Here is a 21,634-nt window from a genome sequence, read left to right on the forward strand (position 1 = left end):
GTACACTTTGGTTTCTTATAGTTATAATGTTTTTTGTTTGGTGTAGTGCACAAATTGTAAGACAAATTTCCTTACGGATAATAAAGATTATTATTATTATTATTATTATAAATAGGCTAGGGTTGAAAAAAATATCTTTACTTCTTTTAACTACTTTACAAAACAACGCCTTGATCCAACTTTCTAAAAAAAATTAAAAAAATCTCCATGTCCAGTCTAGACATAGTACATACAAGTCTATGGTTAAAATACTTGTCAATGTGAAGAATTATCCTTACATCATTGTGATTGAATTGCGCATAGAGATGTTATTGTAATACTGGCTGTTCCACTGAATATACAAGGGTTAAATAGTGTAATGTTGGAGGAGGGTCGTTTTCATTGAAAATTGTGTTTGGGGGCATCATAATACAGATACATAAGACTACAACTGATAGGCTTAGTGTTTGTGCATACTCCTTAATATCAGTTCGATCGAAGGATAAAGGGACTTGATTTGAGGGCTAGAAAATTGTGTTAGCTGTGGGTGGGGAAGCGTTGTAATGAGGGCCGTTTTATAGGTGGATTTAAAAGTGATCAAGGCGATATACCAACTATTACAACAGTAGCGTAGTACGTATATCGAGCATAGCTATGAGCTTTTACATTCAAGGACAACCGTTTCATTAGAATAAAAATGGCCAAACTTATGGGCCTAAGTAGTGTTTGAGCTTACTTTATAATAGGGGGTTGCGGACTCTTCGTTTGTAGAATGAAAGACAAAAAAAAATAATAAAAAAGGTAGAATTTAAGGGCTAGAACATTTGGGAGGGGGGAGGCGGGACGTTTTATTGAGGGGTTTAACTGTATTCCGGGCAAAATAAGCATACATACACCAACTATTAACTCTTTGTCTCCGTAATTATTTTCCATGCTCTGACACACGTGTTCATTTTTCACTTTTGTACTTTTTACCCCATTATCAGTATAGTACTTCAATAACATTTTTGTGTGTAGGCCTAATCAGAAAACGTTACTCTTGGTATTTAGGAGAATGCATGATCTTTTTATGTAACACAAATACAAGTTCATAAACCAAAAATTAATTTAATGTAATAATGGGGTCAAATCAACGGCGGTGTCATTAATTAGGAGAGAAAGAGTTAAAACCATTGGGTATCAGTTAATTTATAAAAAAAATATGCACTGATTGTTGATTTAGTCAAATGTAAATGCTGGAAACCACTGGCATGAAGATATGTTAAAGCCATTGAAGCACTCTTCTCTACACACCTTTATACATTTCAATTGTTACGTCATCCTACTCATTTTCTCACCGTAATATTAATAATTGTTCTTTTTTTAAAAATTTTTTTACTACTTGAAGCATTGATTTACATGCAATTTAACATACAAGTAAGAGAAAAAAAAGTCTGTCATTTATAAATCCTTACTTTATGAGAATACTAAGTCTGCATTAGCACTTAGAGCATCAACTAACAATATGTCTTGATCATAAAAGTTGAAAGATTCTAGCACAAACAGTGCAATAATTACACACGACTCTTGCACACTGAGGTCATTTAATTAACAATGTAAACAAGAACCTACCATCACTAAGTCAATATAATTCATTTAATTCATTGTCTATTCTTTTTTTTTTTTCAAAATGATCAAAGCCTTCTTGCAAAGGTGTAGGCCCTACTGCTAAAGGCTTTGTCCTTTATTATGTGCTAGCCTATCAGTTGCAAACTAGTTTTAGAAGCACACTAAACAGAAAGTACGGGTAGCAACATTCTTTCAGCTTCACAAGATATAACGTTCAATTTGATTTGGCTCATCACACAAACCTTCCCCCCCCCTTTTTTTTTTCTTTCCCACATTTTGTTTTTATAAATGCATTGATAATGTTGGAAGTTCCTATTTGAAGCTGCAGTTGACAATCTTTGGCTTGTATCATCTCTTGGAAGGTCCATTTTCTGTGGAATTTATATAGACTTCATCCTCGTCATAGTAGTCGAACTCTTCTTTAGACCTTCAAGAAAACATTAGAAACAAAGAATCCTTTGTAACAAAAGTTACAGCTTCTTTTCGTAAATATTTGAGTAATGCATCTAAAGGTTCAAGTAACAACGAATCGTGGATAGACTTAGGCCTAGGTTATATAAGTTCAAAGAAAACCAACCTCTGGAACAGGTCACTATTTGATGAATAGGCCTACATGAAGGCTATAGATGGTCTGGTTCAACTTAAATGCGAGCTTTTATTATTCAAAGGACAATACTTGACCAAAATATCATTGGAACTGTAGAAAATGAAATTGGTGCTTATTTCTAGAACTACATCCCATTAAATGTTTTCCATTATCTCACAAGATGTCAAACTAGCATTTGAAAAAAAAAAAGGACTTTTGCACCTTTTAGCAAGTGATGTGTAAATATAGAATGAATGTATCCAGAAAGTCATCCTTTATGGGCACAAGAAAAACTGGTCGTCCCACCCCCGATGTGTGGATGTAATCAAACTCAAAGCAGTGGACATCGATGTTGACTACTGGGAAGACATAGGTTAAAACTTCTCTATGTGGAGATGGTGACAAAGAAAGTTATGGACAGTGAAAAAACATTATAGCCTCAACTCTGAAAAAAACAAAGCCAAATGAGAAATGGCTGGTTCCTTCCATCAAAGCATATGCCACATTTACCTGCGTTCTTTTTGGACGGGAAAGTCTCCCCAGAATTGGGCTGTACAATCACATGCAAATATTCTACGAGATGAATAATGGTCGTTCAACGACTAAAAGAGGCCAGCATTATCAATTATAGAACGATTAATAACCCAGCCTGTGTGCCAACACTTGAACACTTCCATAAGACCTGTCGTTCTGGTGTTTGACAGGATGGAACTCTTGTCGCCACCACTGGCGGATCCAGAACTTTTAAGTGGGGGGGGGGGGGGCGATTTTTTTCCAAACCCTAACCCTAATGCCCAGTAAACCCTAACCCTATGCATAAACGTGCATATATATATATATATATATATATATATATATATATATATATATATATATATATATATATATAGCCTATATATATATATATACATACATATATATATATATATATATATATATATATGAAAAATTTTTTAAAGCAGCATTTCTCAACCTTTGGTGAAAAACAAAAAAACTGGGGCATCGCTATAACGTTTTTAAGTGGGGTCGACAAAAGCGTATTCTTCCTTTTTTCACTGCAGAAAAGTATTCTCCTGACATTTACAGCTCAATATTCATCAATGGAGTTCGGGGCGAAGCCCCGCCGCCAAAAGCGTTTTCTTGCATTCTTCACTGTAGAAATGCATTCTCCTGACATCTACAACTCATTATTTATCAATGGAGTTCGGGGCGAAGCCCCGACGCCAAAAGTGTTTTCTTGCATTCTTCACTGCAGAAAAGTATTCTCCTGACATTTACAGCTCATTATCCATCAGTGGAGTTCGGGGCGAAGCCCCGCCGCCAAAAGCGTTTTCTTGCATTCTTCACTGTAGAAACGCATTCTGCTGACATCTACAACTCATTATTTATCAATGGAGTTCGGGGCGAAGCCCCGACGCCAAAAGTGTTTTCTTGCATTATTCATTGCAGTAACGCATTCTCGTGACATCTACAGCTCATTATTCATCCATGGAGTTCGGGGCGAAGCCCCGCCGCCTAAAGCGTTTTCTTGCATACTTCACAGAAGAAACGTATTTTCCTGACCTAAAACTCATTATTCATACTATTAAAAAAGGACCTTTTGAATAATGTTGTACTTGAAAAATATTCTAATATGAATTTATAGGCCCTTAATACATTGCAAAAAATCCGATTTGTTCCTTGAAAAGATAAGATACCCCACATATTTAGATTTTTGTTTTGAGGATCTCCGCCGAAAAATAATTATTCGATAAATAATATTCAAGAAAATTAAAGTATAAATTGTGAGTTATAGTCCCAAATTTATTTAACTAGAAAAATATCAGATTGAGTAAAGGTTAGAAAAAGGCGACTATGAAAAAATTATTTGGGTTTAGAACGCATCTCAATCGTGACTCTTATACTGAAAAATTTCGTTTGAATTCTAATTTTTTGAATGCAAAGTCTTTCTTAAAATAGTTATGATAAATTCATGTGAAATTACATAAACTCTGTCTGGAAATGGGAGGGGCGGTAGAGTGAAAACGATTAATCCTCGCTCCTTTAATAATTTCTGATAAAGATTGCATTTGGCATTAAAGAATAGGGGTGTGGCGACTCGATGTAAGAATTTAATTTATAGTATATATAAATTATATTAGTGACAGATGTTTTTGTTTTGTAATTTCCACTAACTGTAATACAAAAAGAAAAAGTAGGCCTATTGGTTTGTCCGATGGGGGAAAGGCGATTGCATGAATCGCCCCTCCCACCTGGTACAACCCTTTTTCATTTAAATTTCACTAATGATAAAATTTGAGATTAGAGTGTGGTACGACATAATATATAATGAGTTCACATATCAATATGTAGTTTATATTATATAGATATTCAACTAATTTTGTTCACAAACTATGATTCTCCACAAAAATAGGACCGCCCCCCCCCCACTCAGAGGGCTAGAGTGGGGAGGGAAGTACATGCAATTTCCCTCTCCCCCAACCTCACCGAAACGGCCAAGATACAAGAAGGCTAGCGACATAATATAAATCTATATAATAATTCAACTAATTTTGTTCACAAACTATGATTTCTCCATTAAAGTAGGACCGCCCCCCCCCCTCAAAAGGTTTAGGTGGGAAGGGCAGTAGAGATAAATTGGCAAACAGGGAACGACATAATACAAAGATAGGTTAAAATATCAATAACAAGTTTTAATCACATAGATATGTAATTGATTCTGTTAGCAAGCTGTGATTTCTACAAAGAAATTGGACCGCCCCCCCCACTCGAAAGTTTATGGGGGTAGTGATGGGAACTAAACTAAATTTTTTTAGTTAAACTAAAACTAAGTTTGAACTAAAAAAAAGTAATTAAACTTTTAGTTAATCACAAATTGAAAAAATTAGTTAAACTAAACTAAGAAATTTTAGTTAAACTTTTACAAACTATTTTGACCTTTTTTAAGGACGAAGCAGCCAAACATGAAAAATATAAAGCACAACCAATCTCTTTAGCAAAATGTAATAAACATTTATTTGTGCACATGAAACAAGATTTAAATGTCTTTATGGGATAGATGTAGATCTTAATAGAATCACTAGAATTAGAATACTATTATAGAAAGAAATTAGAAGTAATTGTCCAAGTTCTAATATAAGTTACCTTTAGATAGTGATGGGCAAAATTAGTTGAAACATTGTTATTTTCATAAACTTCAGCTATTTTTTAACGTTATGTATTTCATTTTCCGGTTATTGTGTTGGATACATGATGTATTATTATGTTATTAAAAGTTCTATCATTTTTAAGAAATTCACAAAATGTTACATTAAAGTTTCAAAAATGCGTTGACGAAATAGATCTAGATCTATTTTATTACTTAGAAACCAAATTTAACAATGAAAGGGCGGGGTAAGACACATTTGGCCTGTGTAACTGTAAGAGTAGATCTCGATTTATCCTTGACTATCAGATGTGTTATTTGTTCGCTAAACAACTCAAGCCTATTACGCACAAGGAAAACACATGGCAGTCTTTTTATCTTTTATAACAACTAGTCGACATATCGACTACACACTAGCCCTAGAGCTATCTGACCACCAATACACACTCTCAAGTTCAAGCTTATTTACTTTTGGGCAGAGAGGAAAAAGGGGGGGGGGGGATGAAAGTGTTACTTTTTTTTCTAGGACTGGTTACCCGAACGCTAAGAACTGTAAGTGTAGTCATTCATTGTAGATCAAGAAATCTTGATCTCAGTATGGCAGATTATAGGCCAACGCTTCGGTACCTTCTATCAAATGTTTAACTATTTGTTTTAGTTGAAACTATTAAAAAAAATTATCTGTAGATTCTCCTGTTATTAACAAATTATAGTTTAGCGCTAATGAGTAAATTGAAACCACTAACTAAAACTAAGCACGGTGCGCGTTGTATACACACAACCACGTGACTCGGGGGGAATACGAAACTACCTAGATCTATATTATTGACTTATAATTTTAAATTTACATCTAGATCTAAGACTACTAAGAGTTAGACTCTACTTAAGCCTAGAGACTAAAATAATTAAATATAGACTATTATGACTATAGTAGTCTAGACTAATTCTAATACTAATAGACTAGACGTCACTAGACTCTAGATCTATCTACTAGTAAAAAGTTTTAAAATAAAATAGAAAGAGTCGACATTTCTTTTAGATCTATAGTAAAGCAAAATTCTTTGTCTGCAACTATACAGGAACACACTGGTGTTTAAAAAAAAAGCAACAAAATGTAGATCAATAGAAGCAAGGAATTATCAGGATTTATCAAGCAGGGAAACTTGCTAGAATATAATGAACACGTTTATTTTTCTCGCCTTTCAAATACATTGAATTGGCGGGAATAGCGACCATTATAGGGTAAAGGTCAAAAGGCTTTCTAGTGACCTGTGCACCCTCTAGTTATTTCTCCTCTCTATTATTTATTACATATATTCTCCAAATTACATAGATCTAAATATTTATTGGTATGTCTGTTAAAAAAGTTTGTAAAATTTGTAATTAAACTTTTTAGTTTGTAACTAAAAAAAATTAATTAAACTAGGATTTTAACTAAACTTTTTTTTTTTAATTAAACTTTGGCCTTAACTAATTTTTTTTAGTTAAACTAAAAGTTAGCAACTTTTTAGTTAACTTTTGCCCATCACTATGGGGGGGGCGGGATTGATACCATCGCCCCCTCCCGACCCCACCCAATCGGCCAACATACTAGAGGGGGGGGGGCGAAATAATCTAAAAATAGGTTGAAATATAAATAATTAGTATATATTATTAACATAAGTAATGAATTCGTATACAAATTGTGTGAATTCTATACTAAAATTCGTCCGCCCCCCCCCTTCGGGTGGGGGGGGGGTCGGCCGAGTGGGGGGGCGATCGCCCCTACCGCCCCCCCCCCTGGATCCGCCAGTGGTCGCCACATTGGCTAGACTTAAGGTATTTTCGTGTCACTGGGTAGAATACTTGCAATTCTGCAACAACACAATACCATTGCAAATTGCTAGAGATTTAACCATAAGTAAGCAAGAAAGGCTTCGTTTTCAGATTGATTGATTTTCTTAACACTTTTCTGACATTTCTTCAAAAAGGAAGATATAAATATAGGTCAGTGTTTCCCAAACTTTTCCTTAACGGAACACTTCGCACATTCTGAATAATTAGCAGAACTTTTTTTTTTATCTTTTAAGATAAGATAAGATACGATAATTTCATTGATCCAATCAAATGGAAATTGACAATAACAGCGTACTACTGTACAATAACAGTATAGATGAAAAATTCAAACAACATTCACACACGAAACACATACACATTCACAACCAGCGCTTTATGAATTTGACTTCTATGTAATTCTCGATGACGACAGCTGATCTTGTAACACTCTGATCGAAAGTGGGATAAAGGAATTTTTAAATCTTTCTGTTTTAGTCCTAATGGAAAGGAGACGACCACTTCGTTCAGATCTTATGTAACAGTGGTTTAATGGGTGCAGGTTGTTCTTAAGAATCGGGAGTGTATTGGAAAGGCATCTTTCATGAAAAAGCTCTTCAAGAGATGGTATCTGTATTCGAGTGATATGCGATGCTTTTTTAATTAGTCTATTTAGTCTAAGTCTTTGTGCCAGTGAAGTATTACCATACCAGCAGGTGATGGCAAAGTTAATTAGACTGCTGATGGTTGCTGTATAAAAAAAAGTATAATAATTGTTTTGTCGATGTTAAATTTTCTTAGCTTTCTGAGATAGAAGAGTCGCTGGTGAATTTTTGTGTGGAGGTTTTGACGGTGTTTACTCCATTTTAGTTTGTTGTTGATGGTTGTGCCTAGATATTTATATTCTTGTACTAGTTCTACGGTTTGATTGTTTAGACGAGAGATTAATTTACGTGCTGGCCTACTAGTTACTCCAGCAGTTCGTGGACACACCTATTCAGACCTCGCTAAACACTAGGGTTCCGCGGAACACAGTTTGGGAAACACTGATATGCCTCATAGCCCAGACCTCCAGCAGGAGCAGTGTTCAAACTCAAGACCAGCATGACGACAGTCCGGAGTGCGTTAGAGACAAGGCCAGCACGATCTTGTTAGTCTATGGCCATCTCTAGAGTACTTAAAGCACTTAACAACTTACCAAACTATCTCTACAATGTTGAGTAAGGCCACTATTGCCAGAAGGCTCGCACTGGTAGCAGAGACAAAGTAACCCCAAGAGAGATTGAAGTCAAAAATGTAGGGCAAGGTTTTGTTCACCTGAAACTTTCTGTTGATTGCATACATGAGAAGTGGCGCTGTCATCAGTCCAGCTGTAACATAAGATGCAAGGAACTTACAGGAACAAGTCAATACCGGTTAGATCTAGATCTAAATATGATGTGCTATTTTTTTTTTAATGTTACGATTTTAGACAGAAATCACTATTCTCTATTTTTGTGACCATATATAGGCTACGCAGCAGTCTTATCTTATCTTATATTATACAGACGTTACTTCAAAAAAGAAGATGATTACGTCCAACGCGTAATGCATTTAGTCATGCATATTGTTATAAACCTGGTGGTGGCACAGATGGGGGTCGTGGTGTGAGTGTAGTCAGCCGACGCAAATCGCCCCAGGCCAGCGCTAGACGAGCGGTCAACCGTGACGAGCTACGACTGTCAGCCGAGACGAGTGTCAACACGGCGGTTCGGGAAGGATCGACGGCGGTCCGGGAAGGATCGACGTCGTGAACAGAGCTCAGGAACGTCACAAGAGTTGTAGTCATCTGACCACCTAGAAACGTCGAGCGGCGTTCTGTCCGGTTCGAGAAGGCCAATAGGGACCCTATATAAGAGCGGAGGTGTCGCAGTCAAGACGGTTCAGAAAGCGGGTTCACGGCAGGGGTTCAGAGCCCGGTTCACTACAGTCCGGTCTACTACAGCACAGTTCAGTGGTGTGGTTCTGTACGGAGCATTACGACGGTTCAGTGCGGAGTACTGTCAAGTACAGTTGAGACGACTGGCGTCTTGATCTTGGTCTGCGATCGAGTCCGACACAACGAGCCTAGTGTGTGAAGTCAATCCTGAACTGTTGAACCCAGTGCAAGCCCGGAACGAGACGGAGAGGCCAGTGCAAGAGTTGATACGGCGGTACGGTGTTATCGGAGAGATATTTGTACAGTCTTTTGTTACGTGCTGCCGATTGGACAGTATTGGCTGTTATTTATTCAACCATTAAAGTGTTACGTTACTTTGGAGCCCTGAGTTGTCAAGTTCTTTAAGTTGGTGGTGTATGGTGCAGTTTGCAGAGAGCCTGGATAGTGAGATTCGTAACAATATTAACCAATGACCTAAATTCTGCCAAGTCACTGATTTTCCTGGCTAGCTTAGGCAACCCATTCCATGCTCTTATAGCACTAGGGAAGAAGGAGCATTTGTACTAATTTGTCCTACCATATGGAACGAGGAATGTGCCTTTATATTTGTGTCTTTCTGAGTATTTTATTAAATTTTGTTTTTGTATTTGAAGATTATGGTTCAGTGTTTTATGTATAATTGCTACTTTACTGTTGAGTCTTCTATCTTGAAGGCTTTCTAAATTCAGTGATTTTACTAAAGGTGTTACTCTAGTGACACTCTAGTCAAATGTGAATATTCGTTTGTTATGAATCTCACTGCTCTATTTTGTGTCTGTTCCAGTTTCTTAATGTTTTCTTGAGTTGAGGGGTCCCAAACAGAGGATGCATATTCTATTATGGGCCTAACCAATGTTCATCAGTGATGGCCAATCTTTTGCCTATGGGACATGTACATTTTCCGATATCTGTGGCACCAGCTACATCAAGCCATCGTCGATTTTTAACACACCAGAACCTCTGAGTCTTCAGTATGCACAGAAGTTTCGAGGGCCCAATAGCACCGTGTCAAGGATCGGATATGTCCCAGTTGGTGAAATGATTCTTTAGGGATAACACGTATTTATAGACATAGACTGGACTGTGGTCTTTTTTTTTTGTTCTTCTTCTTCTAGCCAGCTTTATTGCTGCTGACTGTGCCAAGGATAAAAAAGTGTGCTGTTTTCTTCAGCACTGCCGAACAGGGTGTTGGTTATGTTGGGCTGTAGTGGAAGTAGGGTCTGTCAAAGATGGAGTAGGGAGGGGCACTCAAAGAGGATATGGTTTAAGGTTTCATAAGGGTATGCGCAGTGTCTGTATGTGGTCTTTTAAGTATTAAACCATCATCTGAATTGTCTAACGGTTTTTAGACTTTTCTTCACTTGTTACATTTTTTACATTTTCCTTTTTATGACCCCAAACCTTGATCAAGCGACGCACATTTCCACTAAGAAACCATCCAAACAAAACTAAATCCATTCGTTACGTCCTGTCGACTTGGTGGATGCAGCCATCTCGATTAGTTTTGTTCTAAACCATATCAGCCTTGATGTTTGCATAGTTACCCACCGCAAAGATTACAGTAGACTCCTTTAGAGAACTTACCACTTAGTGCATTACAAAGAGCTATGATAATCTTGCAACATGTTTTCTGACAACAAAACACGTAGAGCACGGCAATGAGGAGTCCAAGAAAACTCAGCACCATACCAACAATGGCCAGGCCAACTGCTATAAACTGCCAGTCGGCGGCTGTAAGTTGTAGAAAAGAATGGTGTCAGTGTATGAGAGACAAAGCTGACTATAATAAAACATTAACAACACCAATGAACAAGACATGAACAATATCAATGAACAAGAGACACAACTGAACAAATCAATGAACAAGAGACACAACTGAACAAGTCACTGAACAAGAGACACAACTGAACAAGTCAATGAACAAGAGACACAACTGTACAAGTCAATGAACAAGAGACACAAAGGAACAAATCAATGAACAAGAGACACAACTGAACAAGTCAATGAACAAGAGACACAACTGAACAAGTTAATTGATAAGAGACACAACTGAACAAGTTAATTGATAAGAGACACAACTGAACAAATCAATGAACAAGAGACACAACTGAACAAATTAATGAACAAGAGACAAAACTGAACAAGTCAATGAACAAGAGACACAACTGAACAAGTTAATTGGTAAGAGACACAACTGAACAAATCAATGAACAAGAGACACAACTGAACAAGTCAATGAACAAGAGACACAACTGAACAAGTTAATTGGTAAGAGACACAACTGAACAAGTTAATGAACAAGAGACACAACTGAACAAGTCAATGAACAAGAGACACAACTGAACAAGTTAATGAACAAGAGACACAACTGAACAAGTCAATGAACAAGAGACACAACTGAACAAGTCAATAAACAAGAGACACAACTGAACAAGTCACTGAACAAGAGACACAACTGAACAAGTCAATGAACAAGAGACACAACTGAACAAGTTAATGAACAAGAGACACAACTGAACAAGTCAATGAACAAGAGACACAACTGAACAAGTCAATGGACAAGAGACAAAACTGAACAAGTTAATGAACAAGAGACACAACTGAACAAGTCAATGAACAAGAGACACAACTGAACAAGTCAATGAACAAGAGACACAACTGAACAAGTCAATGAACAAGAGACACAACTAAACAGCATTAGGGACAAATGGGAACGAATATACAACATAAATTAAAGCCCTCTCATTAAATAATTATAAACAAGTAACTTTATATTGAGTGAAGCAGTTTCCATAGCCTCGACAAGAAATGCTTTCATGATGGCTATTACATAGTTAAAGAGAGTGTCTTCCATTTTTAGACATACAAATATAAACAACTAACGTTACACACCGCGGCTATGCCCGTTCATTTGTTCTTAGGTTTTTAATTGTTTATTCTAGCCAAATAGCCAAAAACACCCCCACCCCTCTATTATTTTTTTTTGGGGGGGGGGAGAAATTCAATAAAAGGACCACACTTTAACGATCATACTTTTTAGCCAGTGAATTAGTTAGTGTATCTGTTACAATGAAACTAAACGGCCCGCTTTTTTTTCCCCACTTTCCTTCTTTCTCTCGCTCTTTCTGAAACCAACATTTTCGTGAATGTGTCTTCTCCCTGCGCATCGTAATTTCTCCAACATACACAATTGATTTGATTTGGAAAGACCTGCTTTATAACCCCTCCCCACCGCGACACACATACGCATATATCCTTTTGGCCCGTGAATTCTAGTATCCCTTTTGCTTACTTACCCGCCCCGCCCCCCATACACACACCTCCAGCCCACAACAAAAGAGTTTGGCCTACGTACTATCACTTCTGCTTCTCCATATTTAATATACTCTATGTTGCTTTTCCACCGTAACCCTTTGCCACACACGCACACACCCGCTTTCACACTTTTCGGCCCATTTTTATTACAAAGACAACCCTTAACTTATTTTTAGCATCCTCCGGTGATCAAAGTCCCAAATTGAATGCTCCATTTCCGTTCTATGCATTACATTTATTTTGGTTTGATTAATTGTAACTATTATTTGATCCCTTTTGAATATAGAGAAATGATAGTGCAACAAAGTATCATTCCTTGCTCTCTCTCTCTCAAAAAAAAACAACAACAACAACTATATATATAAAAAAAAATAAAATTAAAACATAGACCTTGATTTTTTTTTTCTGTTAGGATTTTGTATTTTTATTTTGAGTGCGTCTAAACGGAAGCGGAAATGAATAAGAAATTTTTCTTCTTCTTCGTTCTTCGTTTTACATGTCGGAGGGTTCAGATCAGTAGGTCTAATCCTATATCTGAGACAATCTGAGATAAACTGAGAAGGGGTTTCCATATCAGGCAGTTCCCCGTATAGTTTTTTTTCTATAAGAAGGTTTTATGGTCAATTCTTGTTCGGCCAATTTTTCTATTAAAAGTTTTAAAGTTTAAAAAATGTTTGTGCTACTTCCATTTATACTTTATATATAGAATGCGCCCTTTTTGGCAAATACAAAAAAATAAAATACAAAGGTTTAATAGAACGCTTGCGTTTTTTTCCCTAATAGCGGTGGTCAAGCTTCGAATTAGTCAAAACCGGTTCTCAGCAAGTGCCTAGGAGTTAAAAGGAACATGTGTACGAAATTTCATGCCAATCAGTACGACAGTTTAAGAGATATCTTGATCAAAGTCATTCAGTGGTAACGAAATATTCAGGGTATGGTGCATATCCTACCATTTGATTGTCAAAAGAGTTGAGCCGAAGGCTCTTCGAACTCTATGCGTGTAAGCCTGCCTGAACAAACCGTTCTGCCTGGAAGAGGTCCAAGTCAATGTCTATGTAAAACATTGCTATTTCCGATATAACCGGCACTCCGGGCGCATGGACTAGAATGCATGGCCGAATTCATTTAGCCTAATCACTTCCTCTAGCGATCGTTTCCACCCGAGTGACCAGTTGATGCAGAATAGCGTACACCCGGGGCATATCCTACCTCAATTATTACTAGATGGCTTAAACTGAAACACCCACTAAACATAACTACAGTGGGAACAGCTTCCTGATTTCCCAAAACAGGCTATAGATCTACATTCTAGATTCTAGAATTGTCAATTTGCATAGTAATGGAAACTAATAAGAAAAAAAAAATACCCACAAGCGTTTCCATGGTAACGTGCCTGGGTCTTGTAGTATGTTATGGATTATGAAAAAATTTAATATCTTCGTATTTTTTCAAACCTCCTCGTGTACACACATTAAAAACTGTGCTTGAATATACACACACACACACACGCTGTTGCAATTTACGGTAGGCTTCTGTAGTAGCAGTGGCGGCGCTTGTGAGACGAAGTCGTAGGCCCTAGAGAAAATTGTGTAGAGGCAAAAAATAGGAAAATAAACCTAAGACTGAAATTTAAAAAAAAAGCCTGATTAGAACTACTTAAGAAAAAATGCCATATTGTTTGTTTCACATGGTGACTACCCTTACTAAGCGCCGCCACTGCTTGTCTTGTGAACACAAGAATTCGTTTTTGTATGTACGGTACCTCCATCTGAGCTACAGTTTTCTGTGATCCTTTCGCCACCACCCACGGTAGAATAGTGGATGCGCTTGCAGGCCGTGTAGAGCCCCATGTTGGCCTCTACCGGTGTGCTCTTAAAAGAATTCGGCGGCTGTGGCGGTATTTCAAATTTTGATTCTAGCCAGAAGTGAGAAGCGAAACCAACAAGGTACAAAACAAAGGCAGGGCACGCAAGGAAAAAATTGAAGAGAAACAATTTTCCATTCGTTTGTCGTTGTCCCATTTTTGAGTATTGTGACCAACAGCAACAAGAAAGGCTAATAATATATCCAACAATTTACAGCTTAATGTTGGCCAAATCTGCAGATATAGTCTTTGAGAATAAAATACTTTGCTGTTAAAAATACATAATATCTGGCAAATGGATAGTCAGTTACAATAAGATCATTGCCAGGTTGTCACATTATAAAATATCTCCACAGCTGGAAACGAATAATATTTTGTTTGTTCTCTTTCAAAACTTTTATTTTCTTTATAATTTTTTAAAAATTTCTTCTTCTGCTGTATCCAATGGCTTAAAACAGAGAACCATTCCAACAGGGTGTTTCCTATGGGAAAAAAAAAAGAAATAAAAAAACAGAACATTAGGCCATATATCAAATAATACAAATAAGTAAGTAAAAAACAAAAGCAAAAAAATCCGCTATTGAGGCCGTTAAAATTAAACCTATAACGTGAGTTTACATCGTGTGTTCACCAACAACCGGTTTTAGAGCATTCATTATTGACGGTATCTCCAACGAGATGGCAGCCAAAGGAGAAATGCCGTGCACGCATATGCAACAATATTCCCTGAAAACATTTTGGCCTTCTTTGTAAATGATGAACTGACTATGGATCTATGCTGTACGCTTGTGTCAGAGTGTAAGTGTGACGTATTGATAGGGAGAGTGCGAAGAAGAAGAAAGTAAAATACAAGAAATAGGTTTTAAAGTTGATGAATAATGAGAATTAAAAAAAGAAACCTTTCAGATATTTGTGGAGAACATGCTAGGTCTAACATGACTACTCAATTTTGTAATCGCACACACTTGATTTGGGCTACAGATAGTTTTCTGTGCTTATAATAATAATAAAGCCTGTTGTTATATCAACTGAGGATATTTAATGACAACTGACCTCACAGATACCTTCAAGGCCCTAAACATCTCTATGAATATTCTCGTTGCCTGTCAGAGGGCAATACTGCTGAAGACCTGCCACATCTCCAGAAAATTTCTCAGTTAATACTGTTAAAAGGACTACAATGAATTTTGTTTCTCTGTAACGGAGCTCGACCCTGGCAGTGCCACACTTGGTTACGCTAAGGACGTACTTAACTTCTCTCATGAAGACTCAATCTTTCAAGAACTATCTATTCCTCTAACGAAACAATTAAAACCCGCTCCCCATCTGTGACTCTGGGTTGCCAGGAGTGTGCGGTTCCTCTTTCCACTGTGGGTTGTCAGGAGAGTGCGGTTCCTCTCTCCACGCACCCACCTTTGTTGACTTGTTATTCAAAATGTTTAGGACATGCCTAAACTATTATGCCCCCACACACACACGCACGCACGTACTACACACACTCAAACTTCTTTTCTCTGCTATGCTACATATGCATTAAGTCACTAATAAGAAAACAAAAACATGAATACAAGACAGAACAAGCCCCACGTATTATCAGATAATGTTAAAACACCAGTCAGTTTGATATAGGCCTACTATTCCAGTGGGCCTCAAACGTTTTAGAACCAGGAACAATTTTTTTTTTAAGTTGTAGTCACAAAGAAAATTTACTTCGATTCAGATCGCCCAATGCTCAGTTGTTTATAAAGTTTAACTACTGGCAGACCACTGTGTTGTGTAAATATGAATCGATCTGTCAGAGTTATAACAAACGAATACGCAATACTAAGTAACGATTTCTTCAAATGCATGGATTTTTATATTTCAAACCAGGATTTCCTCCTCTCAATTTTAATATAGACCCCATTTTGTTATCCTTGATGTTTGAAGAGTACACATGCGCCAAAACGTTACATATAAGACTATTTTTGATGACATGAATCATATATACAATAATAAAGCTACAATTAGATAAATCTTACGATTTGTCGATATTGGTGGTTGAACATTAGTCAACAGTTACGTGATACGAAGTGGGCGACTCAGTCTTTAAGTATACAATAGTGTAGGCCTATCGGGTAAGGGCTAGAAATCTTTAGTCTGCCCCCCCCCCCCATTCCAGCTGAAATGTTCAAAAGGTTTTACTTTATGACTTTAAAAAAATCCTTTATTACTTCTGTCAATGATAATTCTGTTTGTCGCCAGCAATAATTTTCAAGTAATAATTTTATGTGTCATAGGAAATAACTGGGGAAACTCTATGGTGACTGTTCTTTCTAGTTCATTTAATGTGACCACAGTCACCAGTTGAATCTATCTTCATGATTGGATGGGAGTAGTCCACTGGAGGAAGTATTCCCTTTATGTTTAAACAGTTATTTTAATTTAAGTGCTATATTTTTTTAAAAATTAAACGCTGTGTCTGACAAAATATACAATCGCTGTATTTGATATAGATAGGCCCAGAATCTAAGTGCTACGTCTGACATAAGTGAGATCCAATATACGAAGCTTTATTTGTATACTATTTCTTTTACTTCAACATGTCCAAATATAGACCTAATTGTTGCATTCCAAAAGTAAATTTACTCCAACTAGACGATAAGAAGCTGGGCTACAGTTTTAAAAAAATTACATGAAGCGGGAGGCAACTCATACAATGTACTTTGTGTTATCGCTCTAGTGGTATTGAGACAGGGCAGCTGGACTCCTCAGCAAAAGATAACTAAAAAAAAAGTACAAGAAACTGGTCTCATTTTATAACTATTTTATTTCTTCTTCAACTAAAAGATATGCAAATAATAAAAAAGTTCATCTAGATCATTTATTTCGGTTTACGGGTAAAAACAAACAGCTAAATTAGATCTGGTCTATTGAAATCAACCAGGACTTTATAATCTTCAAACAATCAGAAAGAAGAGGCCCATTGTAAATCACCAGAGGACAATTTTATTGAACATATCCCTGGAACAATTATTTTTCTTTGGGGGGGGGGGGAGTTGGTCCCCTAATCTATAGTTTACTAACCTAACCCAGTATGAGGTCACTAACTGGAAGACTCAAGGCTCGAGGATAATTAATATTTAACACTGGTACTGCAAGAATCAAGATAATTAATCTATTTATTTATTTATTCATGACACATAAAAAATGACACTAATAAAAACATCGACAAGTTTTTAGGTTCTTTGATTTTCCTTACGCTAGACTTTGACAAAAAGAAGAACTTTGTTGTAACTACAAAGGTTTTTTAACTGAAAATAGAGAAATTATAACATTACCTTTATATCTTTTGTACCTAGTGTATGTATGTATGTATGTATGTATGTATGTATGTACTGTATGTATGTATGTACTGTATGTATGTATGATTTGTTTTTTTGACGTGTAAAATTAAATTACCGAGAATGTTGTAACTAGATTGAGAATGTGTTTCTTAAAAAATCTGGCACACAGTAAACGACGCACAACATTCATTCATATAGCCAGTTATGTAGTCACTATCTGTACAGACTAAAGACAAAATGTCTAATCTTTTGGGTGAGAAAATGGATGTGCAAGGTTAAGACTGCTATCTTTGTATCTACTTGCACGTGTGTCAAAAGGGAAAAAAAAAGTCATTTCAGAAGTACACTGAATAGTTTGTATCTTTATCGTGGCCAGTCTTGGCTGGCTCAGTTATCAGTTAATGATACCATATCAAGCTAAGCATCCATTTATTAATTGTTTTGAAACGGGGAGAACAAAAAAAAACAAGCCTATCTGTCACAGAGCTAATCAATGTCGCTACTCAGCACCTGCTCTGTGAAACAAACAGAACAAGCCGAATGGCAGATTCATTGGATTGCAACAAATGTTTCTCTGATCAATGAGTGTCAGTTCGTACAATCCCTAGTGGACACACGATGGAGACTTACTGACGATGACTGAACGCATGCAACAGAGACAGCTTGCATCTTAAAATTGTACTTAAACATTATGGGAGACAAGTTACTTTACGCGGACTTGCACGTCAACAGCCGAGTTGACTTGAGGGACGTCGACTGTCCGAAATAATTGTTTCAGAACTTAAAAGAAAGTTAAACTTCCTCTGACCAAGACACTGCGTAACTCTGAAGAAATTCAAGAATCCTCACTAACGGGTCACAATGCTGTTCCATTCACATCATTTTTGAAAAGACAATTTCAAGACTTATACAAGCTGTACACACACCTACCTGCCCTTCTTTTCACAACTTTTAGAACATGTTTTTTTTTTGGTACCAGCTTATAAAAACCACCACACCAGTGAATCCCAACCTAAGACCTGCGGGCCATATCTGATCACCAGCATCCAAAAATGACTGCCCATAGGGAAGCCGCATATGCTTGATTCCATTAAACTCGAAGATTGCTAGCGGTGATGTGGCCAATACACGTATCAAAAATGAAAGAAAGTGATATAGAACAAAATTGCTCCACACTGTCACATTCTAGTAGCTGATTATAATACTCTTTTTACAAAGCTTATATCAACTCACTTTGTCTGTCTATCTGATAAAAAGTTTGTACATATTATTTCTCCCACACCTAATCACAGATGAAGCTAACATTTTGCACAGTTATTTTTTTTTCGCCTGACAAAGCAACAATCAATACAAAAAAAATTAAACAATTAGTTAATTAACTATTGGTAATTTTTTTTTTTGGTTTTGTACAAGGGAAAGAAATTGTACTTGACTGATGTGGTGGTATAAGTTTAATAACTCCTGTTTATTCTTTGTAGAGAGAAAAGTTCGAAACTAACAATAGAGTTCGAATTCAGGACGTTCAATTAAAAAAAAACGCATTTTAAAAAGCGATCACCCAGATACCCCATTCTTTCTCCCCCATCATATTTTTCCAATTGGTCCAGACAAGTGATGGGATCATAGCTTATTGAGAAAGCTAAAAGAATACAATTGCGCTAAACAAAAACAATTGGTAGAACAGATTTATTATTGTTAGTCTAGATCTATTATAAATTTAATTACATGACAGATCCAAACTAAGTGACACAGCTACGCTTTTAAAAGTATTTTTTTATGTTGTTGCTTTTTGGTTTGTTTGTACTTTGAATATCACTTTAATGCTTGTCAACTTTGAGAAGAATGTAAATTTTAAATGTAAAAAAGTTGTTTTAAAAATTTCCTATTCCATGTTTTATGTTTAATGATCCATGCTTAATGTTTTAAAAGATCTACTTTGACGATACAAGTATCACGGAATTCCTCAATTTATGTTACATCTAGTCTATACAGCAAATTGAAAGATGTTTTTACGCTGGATTAATCTTAAGACTGTCATTAATATTTCTTAGATGATTTTGGAGGCCGTAGGTTATGTAAGAAAACCCTAAACCCGATGTAGTGTACATTTAGAAAAAAGTTTTTTTGTTTTTTTTTACTTTAGTTGTATTGTCTTGGAATAAACACGTGATACGCCGGGTACTTCTGCTAGTATATTAATAAACTAATGCTGTTATCTTCTTTAATAAAGTTCTATACACTGGAATATTTAAAGCAACTTTTTAATTAGTTAATTTGTTCTTTTATTTTTTTAATGTTGTTATGACAACATTGGCCAGGAAGCAGAATGCTAATGCAAAGGTAAAGTGTGAGAAAGGGCATGGGAGAATGTACACTCTAAGTATTGACAGACGTTTTGTCTTTGTCTAGTAGTGACATTCTTTGATTAATCTCTAGTCGATGGAAGCCACTGATTAGTATACAGGACGATGCTAGATTAATTCTAAGAAGCAAGATCTAATTGATTCCTACCTGATAGTCCAGGTGTAACATGTGTGGACATCTGCGGCCAGACCTGGTCAACTCCTGGTAACTCGAGACTTGAACGTCAGAAAGTAGCCCATGGAATGGATTGTGTTTCTGGCCCACATATGTAATAGCCTTGCTGCATGATAAGGAAATAATACAAACATAGCAATGCACAGTTTTACAAACATAGCAATGCACAGTTTTACAAACATAGAAATGTACAGTTTTACAAACATAGCAATGTACAGTTTTACAAACATAGCAATGCACAGTTTTACAAACATAGCAATGCACAGTTTTACAAACATAGAAATGTACAGTTTTACAAACATAGAAATGTACAGTTTTACAAACATAGCAATGTACAGTTTTACAAACATAGAAATGTACAGTTTTACAAACATAGAAATGTACAGTTTTACAAACATAGCAATGTACAGTTTTACAAACATAGAAATGTACAGTTTTACAAACATAGCAATGTACAGTTTTACAAACATAGCAATGTACAGTTTTACAAACATAGAAATGTATACAGTTCTAGAAACATAGCCATGTACAGTTTTACAAACATAGCAATGTACAGTTTTACAAACATAGCAATGCACATTTTTACAAACATAGAAATGTACAGTTTTACAAACATAGCAATGAAGTTTTACAAACATAGCAATGTACAGTTTTACAAACATAGCAATGTACAGTTTTACAAACATAGAAATGTACAGTTTTACAAACATAGCAATGTACAGTTTTACAAACATAGCAATGCACAGTTTTACAAACATAGAAATGTACAGTTTTACAAACATAGCAATGTACAGTTTTACAAACATAGCAATGTATACAGTTCTAGAAACATAGCAATGTACAGTTTTACAAACATAGCAATGTACAGTTTTACAAACATAGCAATGCACAGTTTTACAAACATAGAAATGTACAGTTTTACAAACATAGCAATGTACAGTTTTACAAACATAGCAATCTACAGTTTTACAAACATAGCAATGTACAGTTTTACAAACATAGCAATGTATACAGTTCTAGAAACATAGCAATGTACAGTTTTACAAACATAGCAATCTACAGTTTTACAAACATAGAAATGTACAGTTTTACAAACATAGAAATGAAAAGTTTTACAAACATAGCAATGTACAGTTTTACAAACATAGCAATGTACAGTTTTACAAACATAGAAATGTACAGTTTTACAAACATAGCAATGTACAGTTTTACAAACATAGCAATGTATACAGTTCTAGAAACATAGAAATGTACAGTTTTACAAACATAGCAATGAAGTTTTACAAACATAGCAATGTACAGTTTTACAAACATAGCAATGTACAGTTTTACAAACATAGAAATGTACAGTTTTACAAACATAGCAATGTACAGTTTTACAAACATAGCAATGTACAGTTTTACAAACACAGCAATGTATACAGTTCTAGAAACATAGCAATGTACAGTTTTACAAACATAGCAATGTTCAGTTTTACAAACATAGAAATGTACAGTTTTACAA

At 36.0% G+C, this 21,634-nt stretch overlaps 1 protein-coding gene across 4 annotated transcripts; it reads right to left on the minus strand.

The window, feature by feature from the left end:
* Positions 1-1,415: 1,415 nt before the first annotated feature.
* Positions 1,416-20,251, minus strand: LOC106073917 (uncharacterized). Of its 4 annotated transcripts, none has more exons than XM_056023718.1 (5): positions 20,104-20,251; positions 14,165-14,748; positions 10,672-10,818; positions 8,329-8,500; positions 1,416-2,014 (listed from the first exon to the last, which is right to left on the minus strand). In XM_056023718.1, exons 2-5 carry the CDS (start codon positions 14,421-14,423, stop codon positions 1,936-1,938), a joined length of 657 nt encoding a protein of 218 aa, XP_055879693.1. In that variant the 5' UTR covers positions 14,424-14,748; positions 20,104-20,251; the 3' UTR covers positions 1,416-1,935. The 4 variants fall into 4 exon arrangements, with proteins under 4 accessions (XP_055879693.1, XP_055879694.1, XP_055879695.1 ...); XM_056023719.1 differs by lacking the exon at positions 20,104-20,251 and adding an exon at positions 17,587-17,730; XM_056023720.1 differs by lacking the exon at positions 20,104-20,251 and adding an exon at positions 15,320-15,663.
* Between the last annotated feature and the right edge of the window lie 1,383 nt (positions 20,252-21,634).

This window comes from Biomphalaria glabrata, chromosome 3 (genome assembly GCF_947242115.1).
Source record: "Biomphalaria glabrata chromosome 3, xgBioGlab47.1, whole genome shotgun sequence".
NCBI lineage: Eukaryota > Metazoa > Mollusca > Gastropoda > Planorbidae > Biomphalaria > Biomphalaria glabrata.